General features: G+C 39.5%; 1 protein-coding gene across 4 annotated transcripts in view; it reads right to left on the bottom strand.

Annotated features, from left to right (window-relative positions):
• Positions 1-1,518: 1,518 nt before the first annotated feature.
• The window catches only part of SLC1A2 (solute carrier family 1 member 2), a 106,894-nt gene continuing 89,963 nt past the window's right edge, over positions 1,519-18,449 (bottom strand). For all 4 annotated transcript variants that reach the window (XM_074809777.1, XM_074809776.1, XM_074809775.1 and 1 more), the window contains exons 10-11: positions 14,196-14,427; positions 1,519-10,707 (exon numbers count right to left, since the gene is read on the bottom strand). In XM_074809777.1, the coding sequence (XP_074665878.1) occupies positions 10,633-10,707; positions 14,196-14,427 (307 nt within the window). In that variant the 3' untranslated portion in view covers positions 1,519-10,632. The remainder of the gene's footprint in view (positions 10,708-14,195; positions 14,428-18,449) is intronic.

Below are 18,449 nucleotides of genomic sequence, written 5' to 3' on the forward strand. Positions count from 1 at the left end.
AACACTGTTTTCCTCCTTAAAGCACTGTAAGTTGGGGCCACCTGTTTCTTTCATATCCTTGTCCTGTTTACATGTACTACCTAATACAAAGGAGAATACTAAGGTTTAGCAGCCCTGAAGCATTCTCTGGGTTTTTCTTTCATGCCTGAGAGAGGATACAGAAATATCTCTTAATATGGGGCAGTGATTCACCACCCACTGTCTTTTATAGCCCCTTACAGCACAGGCTTTCCTGTAGAGAGGGACACATTCCAGATACAAAGCCACTCCTGAAATAATCTTTTTATCTAAGGCTGAGGACATGGAAAAAGAGGGGCACGCAAGGGGTTTGCAAGGGCTTAGAGAATCAGCCCTTGGGTCCCTTTCATTTCCAAAGGGACACCACCATATAATTGCAGAATTGGCTCCTGCATGGGTTGGGGTTTTTTTAGGTCATTCTCGCAGTAACGTTGCTTTGAAAAAAAGCAACAAACACAGGTCACAGTGTCGAGCCTTGCCTTTCAAACTTTTTGACATGCTGTGTAAAAAAAAAGAATGACCACCTTTTATGGAAGGAATTTGAATGTACACAGTGCACATAAAATATGTGAGTGATGGCAGCAGGGAATTTTATGTCAGCAGCATGCATTTATTAACGACACTGTTGATGAGGCTGGCTCAGGGTGCTTCTGCCTCTGGCAGGAAGCAGCAAGGTGGTACAGAAATGGCAGCAGATAGCCGGGGCCTCAGATTTATCTTTTGCACAAAGATCTCCCGAGTGCCACATTAGGATGTAGTCCGTTACTGACTCCGGGGCAGACCGCCAGCTGAAGCCCTGCCAAAGCCACTTCCTGCCATGCCTGGATTTTCTTTGGAAACTTCTCAAGTGGAGGCTGGCCTCGGTTAGATTAGTAAGAAGTAAGCCTAGGGTTGTGCAGACTGTTAAACCTCACAACCTGGGTTTCGGTCACGTGTCTTGATCACACAGTAGTGCTACTCCGAGCGTACATGTCAGAGGTTTCTCTCCATACTTAGCAGCTGCCAGTCCTCTGGGCCATGGTTCACTGCATGAGCAACTTTTAATTCACGTATTAAATAGATTTCTTTACAGAGTGCTTCAGGGGTTCAGCTACAGGCTTTATTTACTATTTCTTGCGAAAGGCTATGAGGAAGAAATTTATTTTTTAGCAGCCAGGGGAGGGAAGTAGGTTTCTAAAGCAACTGCAACCATTACATTGTATCCTCCTACTCTTCTAACACTTCCTCCCACTTCTCTAGACTTCATTGCCAAGAACCATAGTTAGTGCATCCCGGCCTTTGTGGCAAATGAGCTCAGCTGCAGCCGGCACCCTGGAATATTTGGAGGACACAGTGAGGGGTGAGATTTCTAACACTTTGGCAAAGTCAGGTCCATCTTCTACCCTGCCTGCAGTTTTCAGAACAAGCAGCCTCTCACATCAGCCTGCTTTACCTAAACTCCTAACCAAAGCATTCCCATATTGAGCTCAGGCTAACATTAAAACTCATAAGCCATGAAAATTATGAATCAACATTTATTGATGATATGTACATAAGAGGTACAACACTTAGTGAAATATTATATTCACTACTATTTCCAATATAGAAAGAATGTCTAGTTTGTTTTATACATGAAAGTTACAGAAATCAGTGCACACCATAAGAAAGCATTAAAAGCAAATGACTACCAATCATTGTAAGGAGGAAAGGATCTGAACTACAAAAATAGACTCAGCCAATGAGGCATTCCAACTACCATATACAAGAACAGAGCCCAGAGTTGGGAGAAATTTTATCATCTGCATTCATTAGTTTTTAAACAAACTGTGCTATAGATACTGTACAGTATGTCATTTCAAAATCTGGGGAACTTTTTGAGTGCAAGGAAAAGATCAACCTTATCTCTCTTACTTTTTATCCTTTTTCCATGAAACATCTCAAAACATTCCACCTCATGCCTGGTCACTTTTAAGAGGGGCGTAGAGATGATGAATAGGCAGTGCACAGTCCTGGAGTGTGCAGTCCATCCTGAAGCCTCGTAACGGGACTCACCAAGCAGGACACTGCCTGTGTCTTAGGGCCTGAGTTTGATCTCTTTCCGCTTACAGGGGATGACTCTACTTACGACATGCAGGCCCAGGGTATCTAGGAACAAACTAGTTTCTTCTTGCTGTCCCAAGCTCTTTCAGAAGCAGGTTTTGCCCCAGAAAGGTCTTATTTTCTCACAGATCTGAACTGTAGCCCTGATTTCAGAAGATTTTTGCCACTGACTACATAGTTGACATATCTGTTTCATGATCAGACATACTTTTTTAAACAACAGGCCTGTACAACAACCACAGTAGCTTGAGAAGCATTTAGCTTTGCATTTAATTTCCAGTAACTATTAATATCCTTTTTTAACACCGAAAGAAACAGTGCACCTTTACCCATGAGTGTATTCACTCAGAGACCGTTCCTGCCAAGGGGACAAGGCAGAGGTTCCTGCTTTGACTTCTCGGGTGCTCTGGAGAGAAGTGGCAGCCGCACCCAGCTGCAACCTTGCCCTGTCGCAGCCGGGGGACTGCGCTTGCTCTGCTGGCGTCTGTGCTCGAGGAGGAACTGGAAAGGACTCAGAGCGATCCTGCGGTGCCGTGATGTGACTAAGGGCTGAACGATGCGCAGTGCACTAAGAGTCAGCCAGGGCAGCCGGAAGGAATGCAGTTAGATGGATTTCCCCTTATTCACTGTGCCAATTCAAAGAGTGGCTTACTAATTTCTGGTGATAGAGAGTCCCAACATTTCAAGCAAACGAGAAGAAAATAAAACAGGAACTAATCATTCTAGGTGAACGTTAATTCTTAAGGTCATAACAACCGTATTCACAAGGCAGCAAATCTATGCTGGAATCACTTTCACTCACTGCCAGGGAACTACACACGTGCAGGTACTAACACATACCACACTGGTTAGATAGCTGAAAACTAAAAATAACGTATTTACAATAAGTTGGCTGCATACATGATGCTGACTGTTATCAGAGCAGGATACTCCATAATAGACAGATAAAGAAGTTACTAAGCTGTGGAACATAATGGGCTGAATGGTCAAAAGGAAACAAACCCAGATACAAATGAAAAACAGAAAGTAGAACAAAATTTTAAAAGACAGTCTCATTTTCTACTATGGCTCAATACACAGAAACCAATTAAATTAAATTAAAGCACTGCTACACATACTGTATACACCATTTCACTGAAATTACATGTTGATAGCTACATTATCTACACTAAGTGCAGAGAGGCACTGGACATCATGCTTCAACAAAACATCAAAACTGGTATCAGTAAGGTTTTACAGCTATTAGTAATTCAGCACTATTCTACCTGCAGTTCCTATTAAGATAATACCCGGTACATCTGATTTAAAATAGAAGATTAAAATACAAGGGTGCATCAACACACTTCCTACGTGTATATCTACTAGAAATTTAGTTTCCAAAATGTCAGCAGAATAACATGGCCCCACGGATTTCTGAATAGTTGAAGAGAAGTATCAGTCACACTGGGACAGCAGTACTTGCTAGTCAATGTTTTCTTCGTTTTGAATCACAGTCAAAGAGCCATAAAATATTTTTTTGTGATATAATTGTTATGAATATTTATATTAATTTATTTTTATTCCTCTTAAAACAGTTCCTTGTTAATTAAATAGAAATTATTACAGCCACGGCCTTAATGCCAACAGGTATTTGCCTAATGGGAACAGATGACCATAATAAAGAAGCAACTCTCACTTTTCCTGGTCAAAAAATATAGTGGTTGCTCTCTTTAAAATACATAAGAAAGCAGGAGGTATTTTGTACGATGCTACCCAATTACATTGGTCCCGTGGTGGTTCTGTTGGTCCCTTTTCAAGAAGGCAAAGGTAGGTGCCCACCCAAATCACGAACTCTTTCCACAGGCTGAACTCACATACACTGTATCGTAGAAAGATGGACTGGGTACCTCATAGCACATTTTTTTTGCCTACCCAGATCTCCACTTTTCTATAAACTGTATTCTGAGTCAGTCAATTATACATGGTCAGACCCTAAGAAAGAATTGCCGGATTTGGCAAAGGTAACACCAGGAAAAATCACAAAAATGAGGGACGATTGCCCAAGGCAGTCAATCTAGAAGATTGTTCAGATTATTACAACATTGTTCCTTAATGAACTGCAGCATTTAAGGACATCTTGAAATTCCTATTTGCTTCTTGCATTTTGTGCTTTGTTTATAAATCATCACTAAACATAACACAAAAATATTTCATTGATCCTAAATGTTATAAGAAACTGGTTTTGTTCTAAGGTGCATATCACCTTTAAAGGACTATTCCCCTACCTTTTACGGTCATATAGAAAACATTATAAGAAAATATTAGTGTGTCTGTAAATTACAGATACTAGGTAATTTAGTTCAGTCTACACTGTAGTTTCCAGAGAACATGTACAAACCCCTAAAACCTGTATTAATAACTACATCGGTATTCAGCATATAATATTTAACAATATAAATACATATGCAGCTTTTTCTCATGCATTCTACAAACTAGAGTTCACACCAGATCATAGGAAATGGGATATATTTAAGAAAGGATCAGGATCTGCTGGATGGAAGTGTATGCAATTGACTTTAAGAAGGAAGGACAACCTGTAGTATACAAGAACTCACAAGCCCATACAAAACACCAAAATGGAAATGCTATAGTCTACAATGCTGACTGCAAAATCAATTTGTAAACACAGTTTGCACACAGTCTTTGAAAAACTGTAGAAAAAAATAGAAAAGAATGATACAAAAATCCCTGCGAACTATACTATTTATTTTACAAAGCAATATACAGGTACCATGCAATCCGGGTCGCGTGATGCTGCCTATGACAGTTTCCCTTCATGTAATGGTGTGCGCCATAGAGCATCATTAAAAACAATTGCAGGACTCCTGAATTTTGAAAAATCAGACTAGAAGGATTGGACACTCTGGCATCGATCGGCTTTGGCTCTGCAGCAGAATGTAGCTAGAAGTGAAAGGGAATCAAAGGTTGGGTGATGTGAGAAATCTCACAAGTCTTTTTGCCTCCCCAAATTCCTCAATTAGCCTGTTGGTTATTTCCATCCTGGACTAGTAGAGACCCACTCAGTGGCTCGGTCATATGCTTTAGGTTATTTCAATGTTTGGAGCCTGGGTTTTCCGTAAGACTCATAGCTGCAACTGCACAAACACCTTATCCACTAGGATTTGTATCAACACAGTAGCGGGAAGTCACCAGGCTTCCCCCGAGCAGAGGAAGATGTCTCTGGGATGGTGGGCACATGCGAGGGATGGTTCCTCAGAGCCTTGTGCCAGGGAGCCCACTCAGACAAGAAGGAAAAGAATTACCAACGCCTGGGCATCAGCAGCAGTTTGACTCATTCATAACAGCAGATTTCAATTTAACATCAAACATGACCAGGAGGAAAGAATGAAGGAGGCACCCACTGTCCAGTCTGTCCCCAGACACCACTGCTGGGGACTTTATCAGAGTCCTGCCTTAGGTGTGCAGAATGGCAGAGTCTGTGCTTTGAGGGCCACAGAGAGACCCAGCCTTGCTGGCTATGTGGGGAGAAAGATCAATGACTTGGAAGGAATTTATACTATGTACATTGTTTCAGGTAAATTGTGAGCAAGAACATAATGCTTCCAAAAATGGCAAAGCTGAACAATCTGTTTACAGCTGGACTGCCTTCTTTGACACTTCAGTATTGTAATTCCTTTTTTTTTTTTTTTCTTTCATTACTTGAAGCTACACTCTATATATCATTACTCAGACAAAGGAAATTGGGTACATATTTTCCCTTCAAAGTCATCAATATGATAGGAGAGAAGAAAATAATTCATCCTCCCAAGAGTGCTTTCTGCTGGGAATAGGAGCTTTTACGTAGTCTTATATTGTGAGTTATAGCTGAGGTGGATTGTCCCAAGGGACTACACACCTACCATAGTAACTATTACGAAAAATATCTTAATCGTGGCCTTAGAAGTCACAGTAATAAAATCAAGGATAGTCTTCTGGCTCATAACAGAATAATATTACAGTACATTTTTATAAAGTGCCCTTATTTATCCTTCTGTAAATTAATTCAAATGCAGCAATAAAAATAGATGAATGGAACTTAACGAAATGAGAAAGAAACAATTATATCTTTACATCTTCACAAAAGTATTCTTCTGAGCCCGGTACTAAAGCTCAGAGACTTTTTAAAGATAATTACAGAACCGAATGTCAGAGGTGAGGTTTAATACTGCCTATGGTTTGGGGGATTTGTGCGATGGCTGCTGTGTTGCCACAACAAGGCTGCAACAACACAAGTGAAGGCGAGGAAGCAAAGAAAATCCAGGCAGTTGCCAGAATAAATTTGTTCAAACACTGCTGCTGCAGCTCCTCAGATGAACAGTCTGCTCTTCTGAGTATCTACTGCTGGAAAACTAATGACCCTGGGAGTGATGGAAAACAAATCAGAAGTCTGTATTACTTGTACGTTTTACAGTGGCATAAAGTTTGGAATTCCATGTGCTTTGAGAAAGAAATGGAGATCTGCTGTATCTGAAGGAAGCAATGGAAAAAAATGTAATGCTAGCAATCCTTATTTTCGTGCTGAGTTTTAAATTCATTGCTGGACTTGGAGCATAGAATCAATTAGGCAAAAAAAGCATCATCTTAGCGGAAACCTTTTGGATGTGAGAATCAATGTCATTATACATAGCAGACAAAGACTATTCCCTAGGATGGGATTGTGAAATGTCTTATAACTTAATGGAGACAGGAAAGGACTTGACCTTTCCTGGAAGCCCGTGACTCCCATAGATTTCAGCGGGGCTTTCATGTAGTCAGAGCATTGCAGGCACAGGTTTTACTACAGCAAACACAGTTTTTCAAAGACATACTGAGTTTCTCACCGATTCAAATGGAAGGACCACATCCCATAATATGGTTCAAATGGCTTATCCCCCACCTATCTGAAGCACCTTTGTGTGTAAGACCCATGCATGTTTCTTCCAGCGCTGATGCAGCCTTTGTGTTCTAAGGGAAGCGATGAAGAAACCACTTCAGCAGCAAAGTGCTCCACCTCTTCTGCAGTTTTAACGTACAGTGGGCTTTAGTTTCAGTGAACAGATATTTAGAGAATGCTGACCTAGCTTCAGCAGTAAATGCATAAAGCAGATGCAGAAGCATGTACTTAATTAAGCATGCAATTAACTGAGTCTTTGCCTGGTCTAGACTTTTCCATGTGCCAGTGTGCTGTCAGCAATCCAAAGGGCAAAGGATAGCACAGTTGCACAGCCAAGGGCGGGGGGAACCAACAGAGCAGCAGATGAGATGAATGTAGAAAGAAATGTTAATTTGCTTAGGAACGACACAGAAAACATATCACTTTCCACTGCGCTTTTCCTTTAACTTTGCCACCCCAGCACTGCGAACAAATACAAAAAATTTGCCAGATGAAAATTAATGCAGCAACACTCCTAGTGAAACTAAAAAGAGACTGGTCAGTAACCAACACTGCCTGCTGAAACGTGAACCCTGTATTAGCTGAAGTGGCCGGTCCCTGGGTTATTTTTTGTTTATTTAGTTAAGTAGCAACACAGCCTCATGTGGAATGAGCAAATCGAGAAATGCAAGCCAAGAGTGTGTTACATTTTCCCAGAGAAACTGAAAGCTTTTTGATGGTTAAATACAGTGCTGCGCTGAAGTAACACTACATTAAATATTCAGTCAGGCTAAAAGCAGAGGAGTTTACCAAAAACATTTCTCCTTTTCTCACATCCACATTTAAATATAGAAATACCATCGTAATTATCTTTTGAAACGTCCCTGAGTTACTGTATCTACAGAATTACTATTTTAAAATCACAGTCTGCTATTCTAGTCCTATCAAAAGACCCAAATTTATTCTCCCTTGTGTGGGTGGGGTTTCTCTAGCATCTTATTCCTTCCTCCCCTAGTCTCCATCCAAAGAAGCGCTCTTCAAAGGACAATACATCCCAAGTGGGTAAGTGAAAGCATATTCTAAGTGTTTCTCAATATGTAATTTTGTGGAGCTGCCTAGTCACATTGTTGCTGGCATTCCTATTTGTTTCCAACTGCTAAACAGTTTCAAATGACAGCTAAAAGTGTATGACCAGTTTTCTAAAGCTACTTTCAAGGCAAGCAATCAGCGTGGCTGCTCCCAAGAAACTGCTACAGTGAAGAGGATGGAAAGTCTATTAATGAGCGAGCTGTGCCATGAAACAGCTAGAGAATGCTGGATATAAACCGGGGTAAACACTGCATGTTATTCTTGGATACATCTACCACCCAAGTCACAGCAAATCTCACTTGATGTGAGCCAGCACACTCAGACTAGGGAACATTTTAGAGTACCCACACACCATCCCAGGCAAATTTCTGGCACATAACCCAGTGGTAAAAATGTCTTCGAATGCAAATTCAGAGAAGCAGCAGCTAGCTATAGGTTAACTCTGGATGTGCCAGATGAACTAAGGAATGAAGAAAAGAGAAGATAACCTGCCTACCACTTCTCTGAATATCCTGTAATTCCATTCCTCACAAAAAAATTCCTTAAGATGCTTCAGGAGGCCTCTGGAAAAGGTCTCCACCTCTAATACATGTTAGAGGCCTACAGAATTCACAGTGGTTCAATATTTGTTAAATTATCTAGGCCATTTTGCTTAGGACTGTAGCCATGGCGTGCAAGTGAGGACAAAAAAACAATGGCAAGAAAATTCCATGACAACAAATGCTTAAATGAGGGATACTCTGACAATGGACTTGATCTTGCACATCATTAATCATGCAAGTAGCCTTGGCTGGCTCGGGTCCATATGCATGTTTGGAGATATTTATATGAATGCAGATGAGCAAAAGCAGATTATATTTATATTTTAATAGCTTCTACAGAGCCAGACACCACTCTACAGTTAAACACATTATTCCTGTTCAAACCCACAACAGGTCTGAGCACAGACACATGATGTTTCAGCTCTGTTTTCTGCCACTTTTTAAGTTCACCTTATGCTCATATTCTGATTCATTCTGAGAACCTCTGAGAGCTCCCCCCAAAACTGCACAAAGCTTGTTCTGTGGGTAGAGCCTCCAAGGCCACGCGGCTCAGCTTTGCTATAGAACATTGCTAATAGTGTAATGGCATTCACCAGTGTCTTAAAATTGCTGAGTATTAACAAGCACCTTTAGAAACACTTCACAGGGTGATTATTGTGACTGTAATGTCTTCTGACAGGGTGGGTCAGTTGTACTATATTGACAAAACACCATCTCGTTAATTCAGTGCTCTAAGAAACATTTCTCTCACGTTAGAGAGTCACATGAATTGTTACTCCGCAAAAGAAAGAGAGATTGTGTATTCAATGTACTGGTCTAAATCCTGAAATTCTGGTTTATTCTTCATTCAGTCCTAACCCTGGCCAAATTCTATTAACCTTATATGGAATTTGGCTTAGCAACGAATTCAGGATTTAGCCATTCTCTGAAATACGACATATAATTGGAAGATGGCTTTCACTTCATACCAAATGCTATCGATGATCACGTTCAAAACCTCTCAATTTCTTAGAGTAATGGATTCAGAATTTGTTTATAGCTCATTATTAAGTACTCAATCACAACATCGATGATCAATCTTAGTAGTACCTTACTTGAGCAGTCCTGTCCACATATGGAATCCCTCCAACATCAGTGGAGCAGGGTGAGTAGTAAGGTGCTACCTACTTTGATTAAGAATGGCATAACTGAGCCCGTGGCATTCTGTATTTTGTACATCAGCCATAGATTTAGTGAAGGAACTACCACCCCTGCAATAACACTGTCTTGTATTATATGATGCATTGTGGTCACAAAGCAGCACAGCCCCATCACAAAAAAAAGGCTGCACCTGCCCTGGGACAGCTGATGAAAACGTATCACATGCACATACAAATCTAAGGTCTTGATGCTAAGTATTAGTTGTACTGGTCTAACAAACAGTCTGGGATAATTTATTGACTTCTATACATTAATCTTGCCCCTGGACCTAAGTTCGGTTTAAAGTACAACTAGGCACAAAAATACAGTGCTTGATCTTATTAAAACAAATAGAAATTTTTATGGACATTTTCAAAAGATATTTTAGCCATACAGTGCTAAATAGATCAGGTATGCCACAAGAGTCACCAAAACACTTGAAGGTTTACGTGGTTTTATGTTTCTCTTGTATTTGTGACCCTGAGTCCCTGTAGTGAACCGTACTGGCACTTTGATCTTCCCATTTTGCAGCATTTACATTCTCTGTGTCTTGAATGAAAGGGGAGGCGGGTGAGAGCACACTGCGCTGCATGGAGTATTCTCCAGCTGCATCATCCAAACAGTAACACAAGGGAGACAGATGGTTATGGATCATTGCTTGGCAAAGACACTACAATGACGTGAGGAGATCTTTGCTAAGTTTCACTTAAGAAATTAAGTAAGCAGAAACTGTAGATGTTAAATAGAAAAAAGAAAAATCTTCTTTAATTGTGATATCTTTTGCCAGAAGATAGCTTCAGGGCTTATTAAAGATGGTGCTAGGAATCTCTTCCCTCAGTTTTCACGTTTCCAAGGCTCTTCTTCAACAACACTGAAGTCTGCAGATTTGCCATTAGTTGCCAGTGTTACCTGCAAGCAATTATCATCAACAACCAACTTAAAGACCAAGGCACTTCGACAAGAAAAGTCTTGAGTTTTATAGGGAAGGTCATGATACTTACAGGAACTACATACACCATGTCTTACTATATATGTAAAATGTATTTATTCAGAATTCACAACACTCCCAAATAGTGAGACTCCTGTTTATTTATTATACTGACTAGAAAATATTAGCAATAGGAAAGAAGTTCCATATTTTCTTAGCCTTTGCTGTAGGTTGGGGGTTTTTTTAATAAATATTTCAGATTCTACTTTTTTCTATCTCCCATAGATTTCTCTGGATTCTTTTTAAAAAAAGATTACTTTTTTTTTAATGTAAAAAGTCATATTTTTTCAGTTGAATTCCTTAGCAAAGCAGGATAGCTGATGCAAGGACATGAAAAATATGCAAGGCCAGAATAATCATAGATGTGTATTTATACAAACTCACCTACAATTACACCACCTTTAAAGAAATGGAGGGAAAGATATGTTTTGAAAGTATTGTTCATCACCACTATTTCTATGTACTGAAAGATTTTGACTTTAGTCAGACCAAAAATTCAGAGTAATGCTATGTTTTGTCTCACACAAAGTACAACAAAACATCACCCTTGCCTGTAAAGATAGGTGCTAAAATATTTAGGTTTTAAGTACGGTAGAAGACCTACAGTGATCTACCAGCTCACAGTAAACACTGGCCAGCACATTGCATCCCAGAGATCACTAGAAATAAACTCACGCTTTAAGAAAGATAGTTCCAGCCAAATGACTTTAAAAATTTTAAAAAGGTAACACGTCAATTTAACTTTACAAAAGTAATCGGGATCTTTATAACCGTGAGAGAACCTTTCATTTAATTCTAAATGGATGGCTCACTCTTTCCTAACTTACCTTGTAAGTTAACATCCTCAGCTTCAAATGAAAACTTAAAGACAGAGCTGAAAGTCCCCATGCTGGATAAACTGGATGCATGGAAGCATTGGGACATGGAAACATGACAAAATGCACTGATATTTGAAACAAAGTCAAGCTTTTTCTTAGATAATTGAAAGAGGGAAACATGCAAATACAGGAATGAACAGCTTATTCAGAAATGAAAATCACACAGAGTCATGTGAAATATGATAATAAAAAAATACAAAAATATCGTGCAATAACAACCACTCTACCCCCATATAAAGGTAAACTACTTAGTAAAAATATACATTGACCATGCAAAATCATAAACTACTAGTGTTATACATGGAATATATTACAGAAAGGAAATAGAAAAGACATGCTAGTAGATTAGCTTTTCCAAATTCTGACCAGAGTTGCAGTAAGCTTTTCAACCCACCAGTGCATTTGACAGGATGAAGAGATGTCTCTTCAGATTTCACAGCTGCCTGTTTTGAAGCCCCACATCCTACACTCCGTTGCTTTTGCTACTCTGACACTTGGGAGCTGTAGACCACTTCAACATGATCCAAATGCTTTGTAAATGTCAGCAGATGTTCTGAGCTTATAAAGCAGACCGTAACATCACATCCTTTTGGCAGCTTGCAGACAGACACACGGACAAGTGACCTGCTCAAAGTCAGTCTTGTGCTCAATCCAGTAAACCCTGGCTCTTTTCATGAGTTTAAAAGTGCAAAAAGAGATTGCAAGCAGACCAAACCTAAAATAATGGAAAAGGACAAACACTTCCAGCTCATAAAGCACTGGTCCCAAATTTTAATTAAAGGGTGTGCTCAGGATGAGATACCCCATCATTTATCCATGTTTTTGAGGTACGTTAATGCCTCAACTGAGGGAAATTATAAGACAAACTGAAGGAGAAAAGAAAGTGCAGCAAGTATTGCATCAGCGGGCTACTAATTTCTGGCACGACTTGCATCTCTGTGCAAATCTGAGAGACTGTAAGGAGATAAAATTATCAGTATTCAGTTCCATGATCCTGATATGTGGTAGCTGAATTTGTCTTAAACCCACTGAAATTAGCATGGTCTATTTAACTGGAAAACAGTTTTCCAAAAGTTCCAAAAGAAGTTAACCAAAAAGTGTCTGTGTGTATCTGTGTCCATGCATGTTTATTTTTAATGAAAAAAAATCTTTTATCAAATGAGGTCTTCCTTTTCAGGGAGTTTCCTTTTTCCTTCAAATTTTTATCTCTTCTGCGTCCTTTCCTTTTTTGAGAAATATAAATTAATGATAATTTTTAATTTTGGGTAAACATGTATTGTCTTTCCATTACAGATTATTTTTTACTTTTATTTTTCTCATGGAAAAAGATTGGGTCAGAAAAGGAAGGGGAGAACCATATCAGAACAAAATATTTGTTTTCATTTTAAAAAATCATTTTATTAAAAATTGGAAGATTCAGGAAAAAAAATGAGGATAAGATGAAAGTTTTTACTTTCCTGAATTCATTCAGTAGTACTTTTTCCCCTGGAAATTCAGGTTCGGCCTGACATTATGTAGAAGTAAGCATCAGAAAACAATATATTCTAAAGAACATTTCCAGCCAGGCTGGAGACAGGTGAAAGTGATAGAATAGAACTTATATTCCCAATATACATGGTGGTCTGCTAATGGACTTAGTGTAGCATTCACAGTTAGCTACTGCCTCAGTTGTGGCAACTGGAAGATGCAAGAGAATCTGTTTGAATAAATGGCTAAGGTAGGTTCACTGGATCAGATCAGAGTATTAATAAATTTTAAAAACCGCCTATGAAATGAAAAGTTCCAGCTTGTTTCAGCCTCTTTCTACTCCTTTTCAAAAACTCTCTCCTGATTTTAGACTGCCCCATCGCAGTGGTGGCTGCTTAGGCAACTTAACCGCTAACCTCCCCAACTGGGTTCTCAGTCAACTGGTGGGTTTCTCAAGCTCACTTTGCTCTGATCAAGACGTTATTATTACTATTAATAATCATGTTAGTTACAGCAAGGATTAGAGAGAGCATATGATGATTGTGTCTTAAAGACTCGGGACCGGTGACGGAAGCAAAGCGTAAGCATGCTGTATGAGTGCAGGAGCATTCTGATGCTAAAGTGCATTCAACATGTCCATCTCGGAACAGCATATCATGGAAGGCAGTCAGCAAATGACAACACCTGTGTCTGAATTGCAGCTATCCTTTATTTGGGTTGGCAATTAAGTTCTCTGTTGCCATAGAAAATTAAGTAAATGTCCATTGAAGGTGATGCCATATTCTCTGTGTCTTGGCATATTCCATAATACGCTGCATCTTGCCTTTTGAGATGTAAACAATGTACATGATTTTTCCCCCTCAAATGACAACTTTTAAGAAGAGTGCAAAAAAAAAATCTTTTGAACTGCTCAAACTCATTCAAAATGTCTGGGGTTCATGAACCTTGTTGTCACATTGTTATTTGCAGAACGATTTGAAAAATACATGCAGGTTAAAAAATAAGATAAAATAAAGCATGCAGTGCTATATACATGTCTCAATATCCATAAATGTGAAAGGTACCTTGCACTCATCTACTATGACTGAGTTGTGAGCTGCAAAAACACATTGGTTTGAGTTGTTTTCCCTATGATTTTTCATGTCGTCATAGATTGACTGAGTCTTGGTCATTTCAATGTCTTCGTGCCCTTTATGATGGGAATCAATGGTGTCGAGTTCTGCCTTGGAAAGGTGGTAGACAATGCCAGCACCAAAAGAATCCCCCACTACATTGACTGACGTTCTCATCCGGTCCCTACAAAAGAAGCAAAAAGCACAGGCTGAATGGCATGAGAGGAAGAAAAGTAGGGCATGGCAGCCCTGATAATGCTACAGTTACTGCATTTATTTCAGAAAGTTTAAGGCATCTTTAGAACAGCAAGATGGGAGCTTTCAAGTGAAATTGAAAAAACTTGCTTTCCCAGAGGACTTGTTCAGACAGGGAGGATGTGCAAACTCCCATGTCCCAGCTGCTCATACTCATGGATTTTGGCAAAGAACTTGTGCTAGAGACACAGCCAAACTGCAGAGCTGTGCTTGACTGAGATCTCCTCAGCACCTGCTTCTGGAGCTGGAGGTTTCAATGTCAGTGTGCCAGGCTCACATCATTGCCCTTTGTTTAATCGCAATTTATCACTGCCCTGAACTTAATGCAGCCAGAGAAAAGGATTTTGGATCTGATGAAGTGTTCTCATTTCTGGGACAGATTAACAAATGGCCTCTCCCTTTATTCTCAGAGAGCAAACTATGGGGAAAAAAAATTCCTGAAGTATCTCCACAAGGCTCAGGCCATCAAAGCTCCTCTCCTGGCACCATCTTTACAGATGATCATCTGTTAGGGTGGCAACATGCCCACTCACACTACTGTATGCCAGAGCTTGGCATATAAGCCAACCAAATATAGGTCATGGCCTACAAAATGATGAGCCCATGACAGCATTTCAGTAACGAGTGTCCCTCGTTGTAGGAGGGTGCCAACAGAGACTCACGTGCTTCATTACAAAGAAATGTGTCTGTGGGCGCCTCCTGGATGGAACATCATTGGGCAGACATGACACCTTTCTCCTGTCTTTAGAGTGTAGCTCTATCTGTCAGCAGTGAACTCATGGTTGTGGATTTTCCCTGATTTCAGAAGTCTGCCCCAAACCTGCCCAAAATTCTGCTAAAACGGGAGATGGTCTTACAGAGCACTGCAGGACTAAGGGCTCCTGCTATCCTTCCTACTGCAGGCAGGCTGTATTACAGATGTTAAAATAATTTACAATCTAATTTGCCTCTTCATATCTGAACTAAATATAAGACTCGTAAAAACCTTCTGACTGAGGGCTGCAAGTTAAAGCTACTGCAGCAACTAAGTCTAGCTTTGTCAAATAGGTTAGAGACGTGATTACACTGATTAATTCTCAGAGGTATATCCATGAAGACTCATTTACACAAAATGGGCAAGTAAAACAGTGTGGCCATTTGCCAAGTGACAGGAAAGCCAGCACCTAAAACTTCCTTTTGCATGACAGTGATTCATTTGAAAACAGCCTTTCTAATATTTCTGGTACTAGATTTGTGTGACATCTCCTCTTCCTGATTTTTTTGAGGAAAAACCCCCCAAACTAAATATATAAACCCCAAACTGATAAACATTCATTACACATGCCATACAAACTTTTCTGAGCCCTTCCTAAACATCTTTGCTCTAATTATCTGTAAATCTGCCTTTCCCAGCTGTGGAACTACATTCCCTTTCAAGTTTCTCCTCTCCATCTCCACATTATCACGCTTACATATTTGGAGTTAGTGCTGTAATAGCTTCGTTGAAAGAGTTCATTTTTATTTTTTTGTCATCAAAAGAACACCCAGAAGGAAAAAACCCCTCCAATAATCCCCCCCAAAATAAACCAACCAACAATCCATAGGAGGAAAACATCCTTCCAGTTTTGCTTCACACAAATTAAATGCTTTATAAAGTTCTCATCCCATACCTGTGAAGAGTGTTTTAAACCTGGTCAGAGTGTCAGAATAGGAAAATATGACTTTCCGAGTGTAATTTTTAGTTACGACCATCAAATATACTGAACCTGGCAATATAGAGCCACAAACAGAATACCTGCTTAATTTTTTTTGTATGAGTGGTATTAAATTTTGAAAGGATTCGCTGATGCAGACGATGAAGGCATAGTATAGGATGTCAAAAAGACAAGGTGGAGAGAATACATAAATATAATTGAGGCACAATTCAAATTCTGAAAGGGTCATTTGAGGAGATACTCCAGGTACTGCAGGGACTACTAGCCAAGAGATTCAGCAATACAAACTGCACGCTGCTGCAGGACATGCTCTACTGCGTGAACCAAAGTAAACAAGTTCCTTACAACAGAAAGGACAAAGTCTCGGCTGTCAGGAATCAACAGCAAAGTGCCACCGACCTCTTTTGGGCCAAAGAACAGCCTAAGAAGAACAAAGAAGATTGTACTTTCCCTTTTGTTAAAAACAGCCAACCAATTAATTCCAGCTACTCTGGAACGATGTAAACAAAATCAGTATAGGAAAGCTGCAGTCTGGTAAATTACTTGCCCCAACACATCTACTTCCTCACTGTCCATAACAACTTCTGCGAAAAATAATGGGACTGGAAGTCAAAGTTGTCTCTCAAAAGCCAACGCAACATCTGGTAAGAATGTGCTTTGGAATAATTGGGAAGTAATTCTTTAAATCCTGATAAAGGTTAATGCCTAATTTCCTCAAACTGGCACAAATCAGAAGAACTAGAAGTTTAACAATGTAGAAAGGAATAGAAATTTGAAGAACTGAATCAAAACCCCTTGTTAATAATGTGATAGCACCTATACAGCACTCTAGCATACAAAAAAGTGACTCCTGTTCTCTGAAAGCTTGAAAACCTGGTATATCAACCCTACTAGATTTTAGAAAGGAGATTAAAATCTTAGCACACCTGCTAAGTCAAAGACCAGCTGACATGTTTAACTTGACTTACCTCTTTGTCATTATGGGAAAGAGCTCCTGTTTTCTACAGTTTAATTAGATTTGTATAAGGCCCTGTTCATAACATCCAGACGTCCACTGGGTCTGAATATTCTGAATTTAGGTCTAAACCAAGGAACAGAGTCAGAACTCAAGCAATCTTTTTCTGAGTTACTGAATGAAGGTTTAAATACTGGATCAGCCATCCAAGCCCATTTTCTCTTAAGTTCTCTTCACTGCAAAATACCACCGTATTTGAGGTTGTGCTATAATATTTGCTAAGCTTGTCAGTCTCACATCTGGAAAGTAGCCAGCTTCTGGCTAGAGCAAAAGAAGCTGGTTTTATTCCAGCTGTTGGCATATAATGACTGTCCTATTAAATGTCACTGCTGTGTTGTGCTTAGTTTTAAACTGAAAAACTAGGAGAGTTGTGAAATCTTGGGAAACCTGCCTGGTGAAAAGCTCACACTGTGTATGTATGCGTGGGAGGGGGAAAGGTTGAGCAACCTCATCTCTAGATATTGGAGAGGCTTGAGAACAAGATCGATACAGAAACCTTTTGGCTCCAATTTCAAAGACAGAGTGCCAAGTTTAAGAACAATCAGAAGTCAGCTTTGTGTTACACCATGACCAAATCATGCAGAGCTGGTTTTGGTAAGACCACAGTTTCAGATGATGGTAGTATTGTAAAATCAATTCATGATCTGATATTTTCTTTCATCAGAAATATTGAAAAACTCATAAAGTAGGTCATTTTCAAAAAGCTTTCATTATCCGGAATTGAGATTTATAAAAGAGCTATTCCAAATATTTCTACATGGCTGGTTGCATTTACACACTGGTTCCAGAAAAGTGGCTGGAATTGGGTCTTCAATATCTTATTATTTTCTCTTTTACATTCTGTTAGAAATACCGCTGTAACATTATTTGATGATCTAAAGAAATGAAAGAAGATAAAGTTTGTAAGTAAAGGAAATATCTTTTTATGACCTTTCATTTCATATATTCTTTAGGTCTGGTTTGTGTGCCCAAAAGCTTGCTCAAAAGCTGTCTTGCATGCCTTTTCTTAACATCGGCAATGTCAGCAGCATCGTTTTCCATATCTCACTAGAGCATCATGGCTACCACAACACAACCACTGGAAGATGGAAAATAAAGCTATTGGCTGTTGAACACATGTTAATTAGCACAACACTTCCACCAGCAAACTTTATCTTCACTTCGCAGCACTAGTGGCATGACACAGAGCTTTTCATCTCCTTTTTTATCTCTTTTCTCTTTTCCCTCTACCTTCCAATTCTG

This window comes from Strix aluco, chromosome 31, assembly GCF_031877795.1.
Source record: "Strix aluco isolate bStrAlu1 chromosome 31, bStrAlu1.hap1, whole genome shotgun sequence".
NCBI lineage: Eukaryota > Metazoa > Chordata > Aves > Strigiformes > Strigidae > Strix > Strix aluco.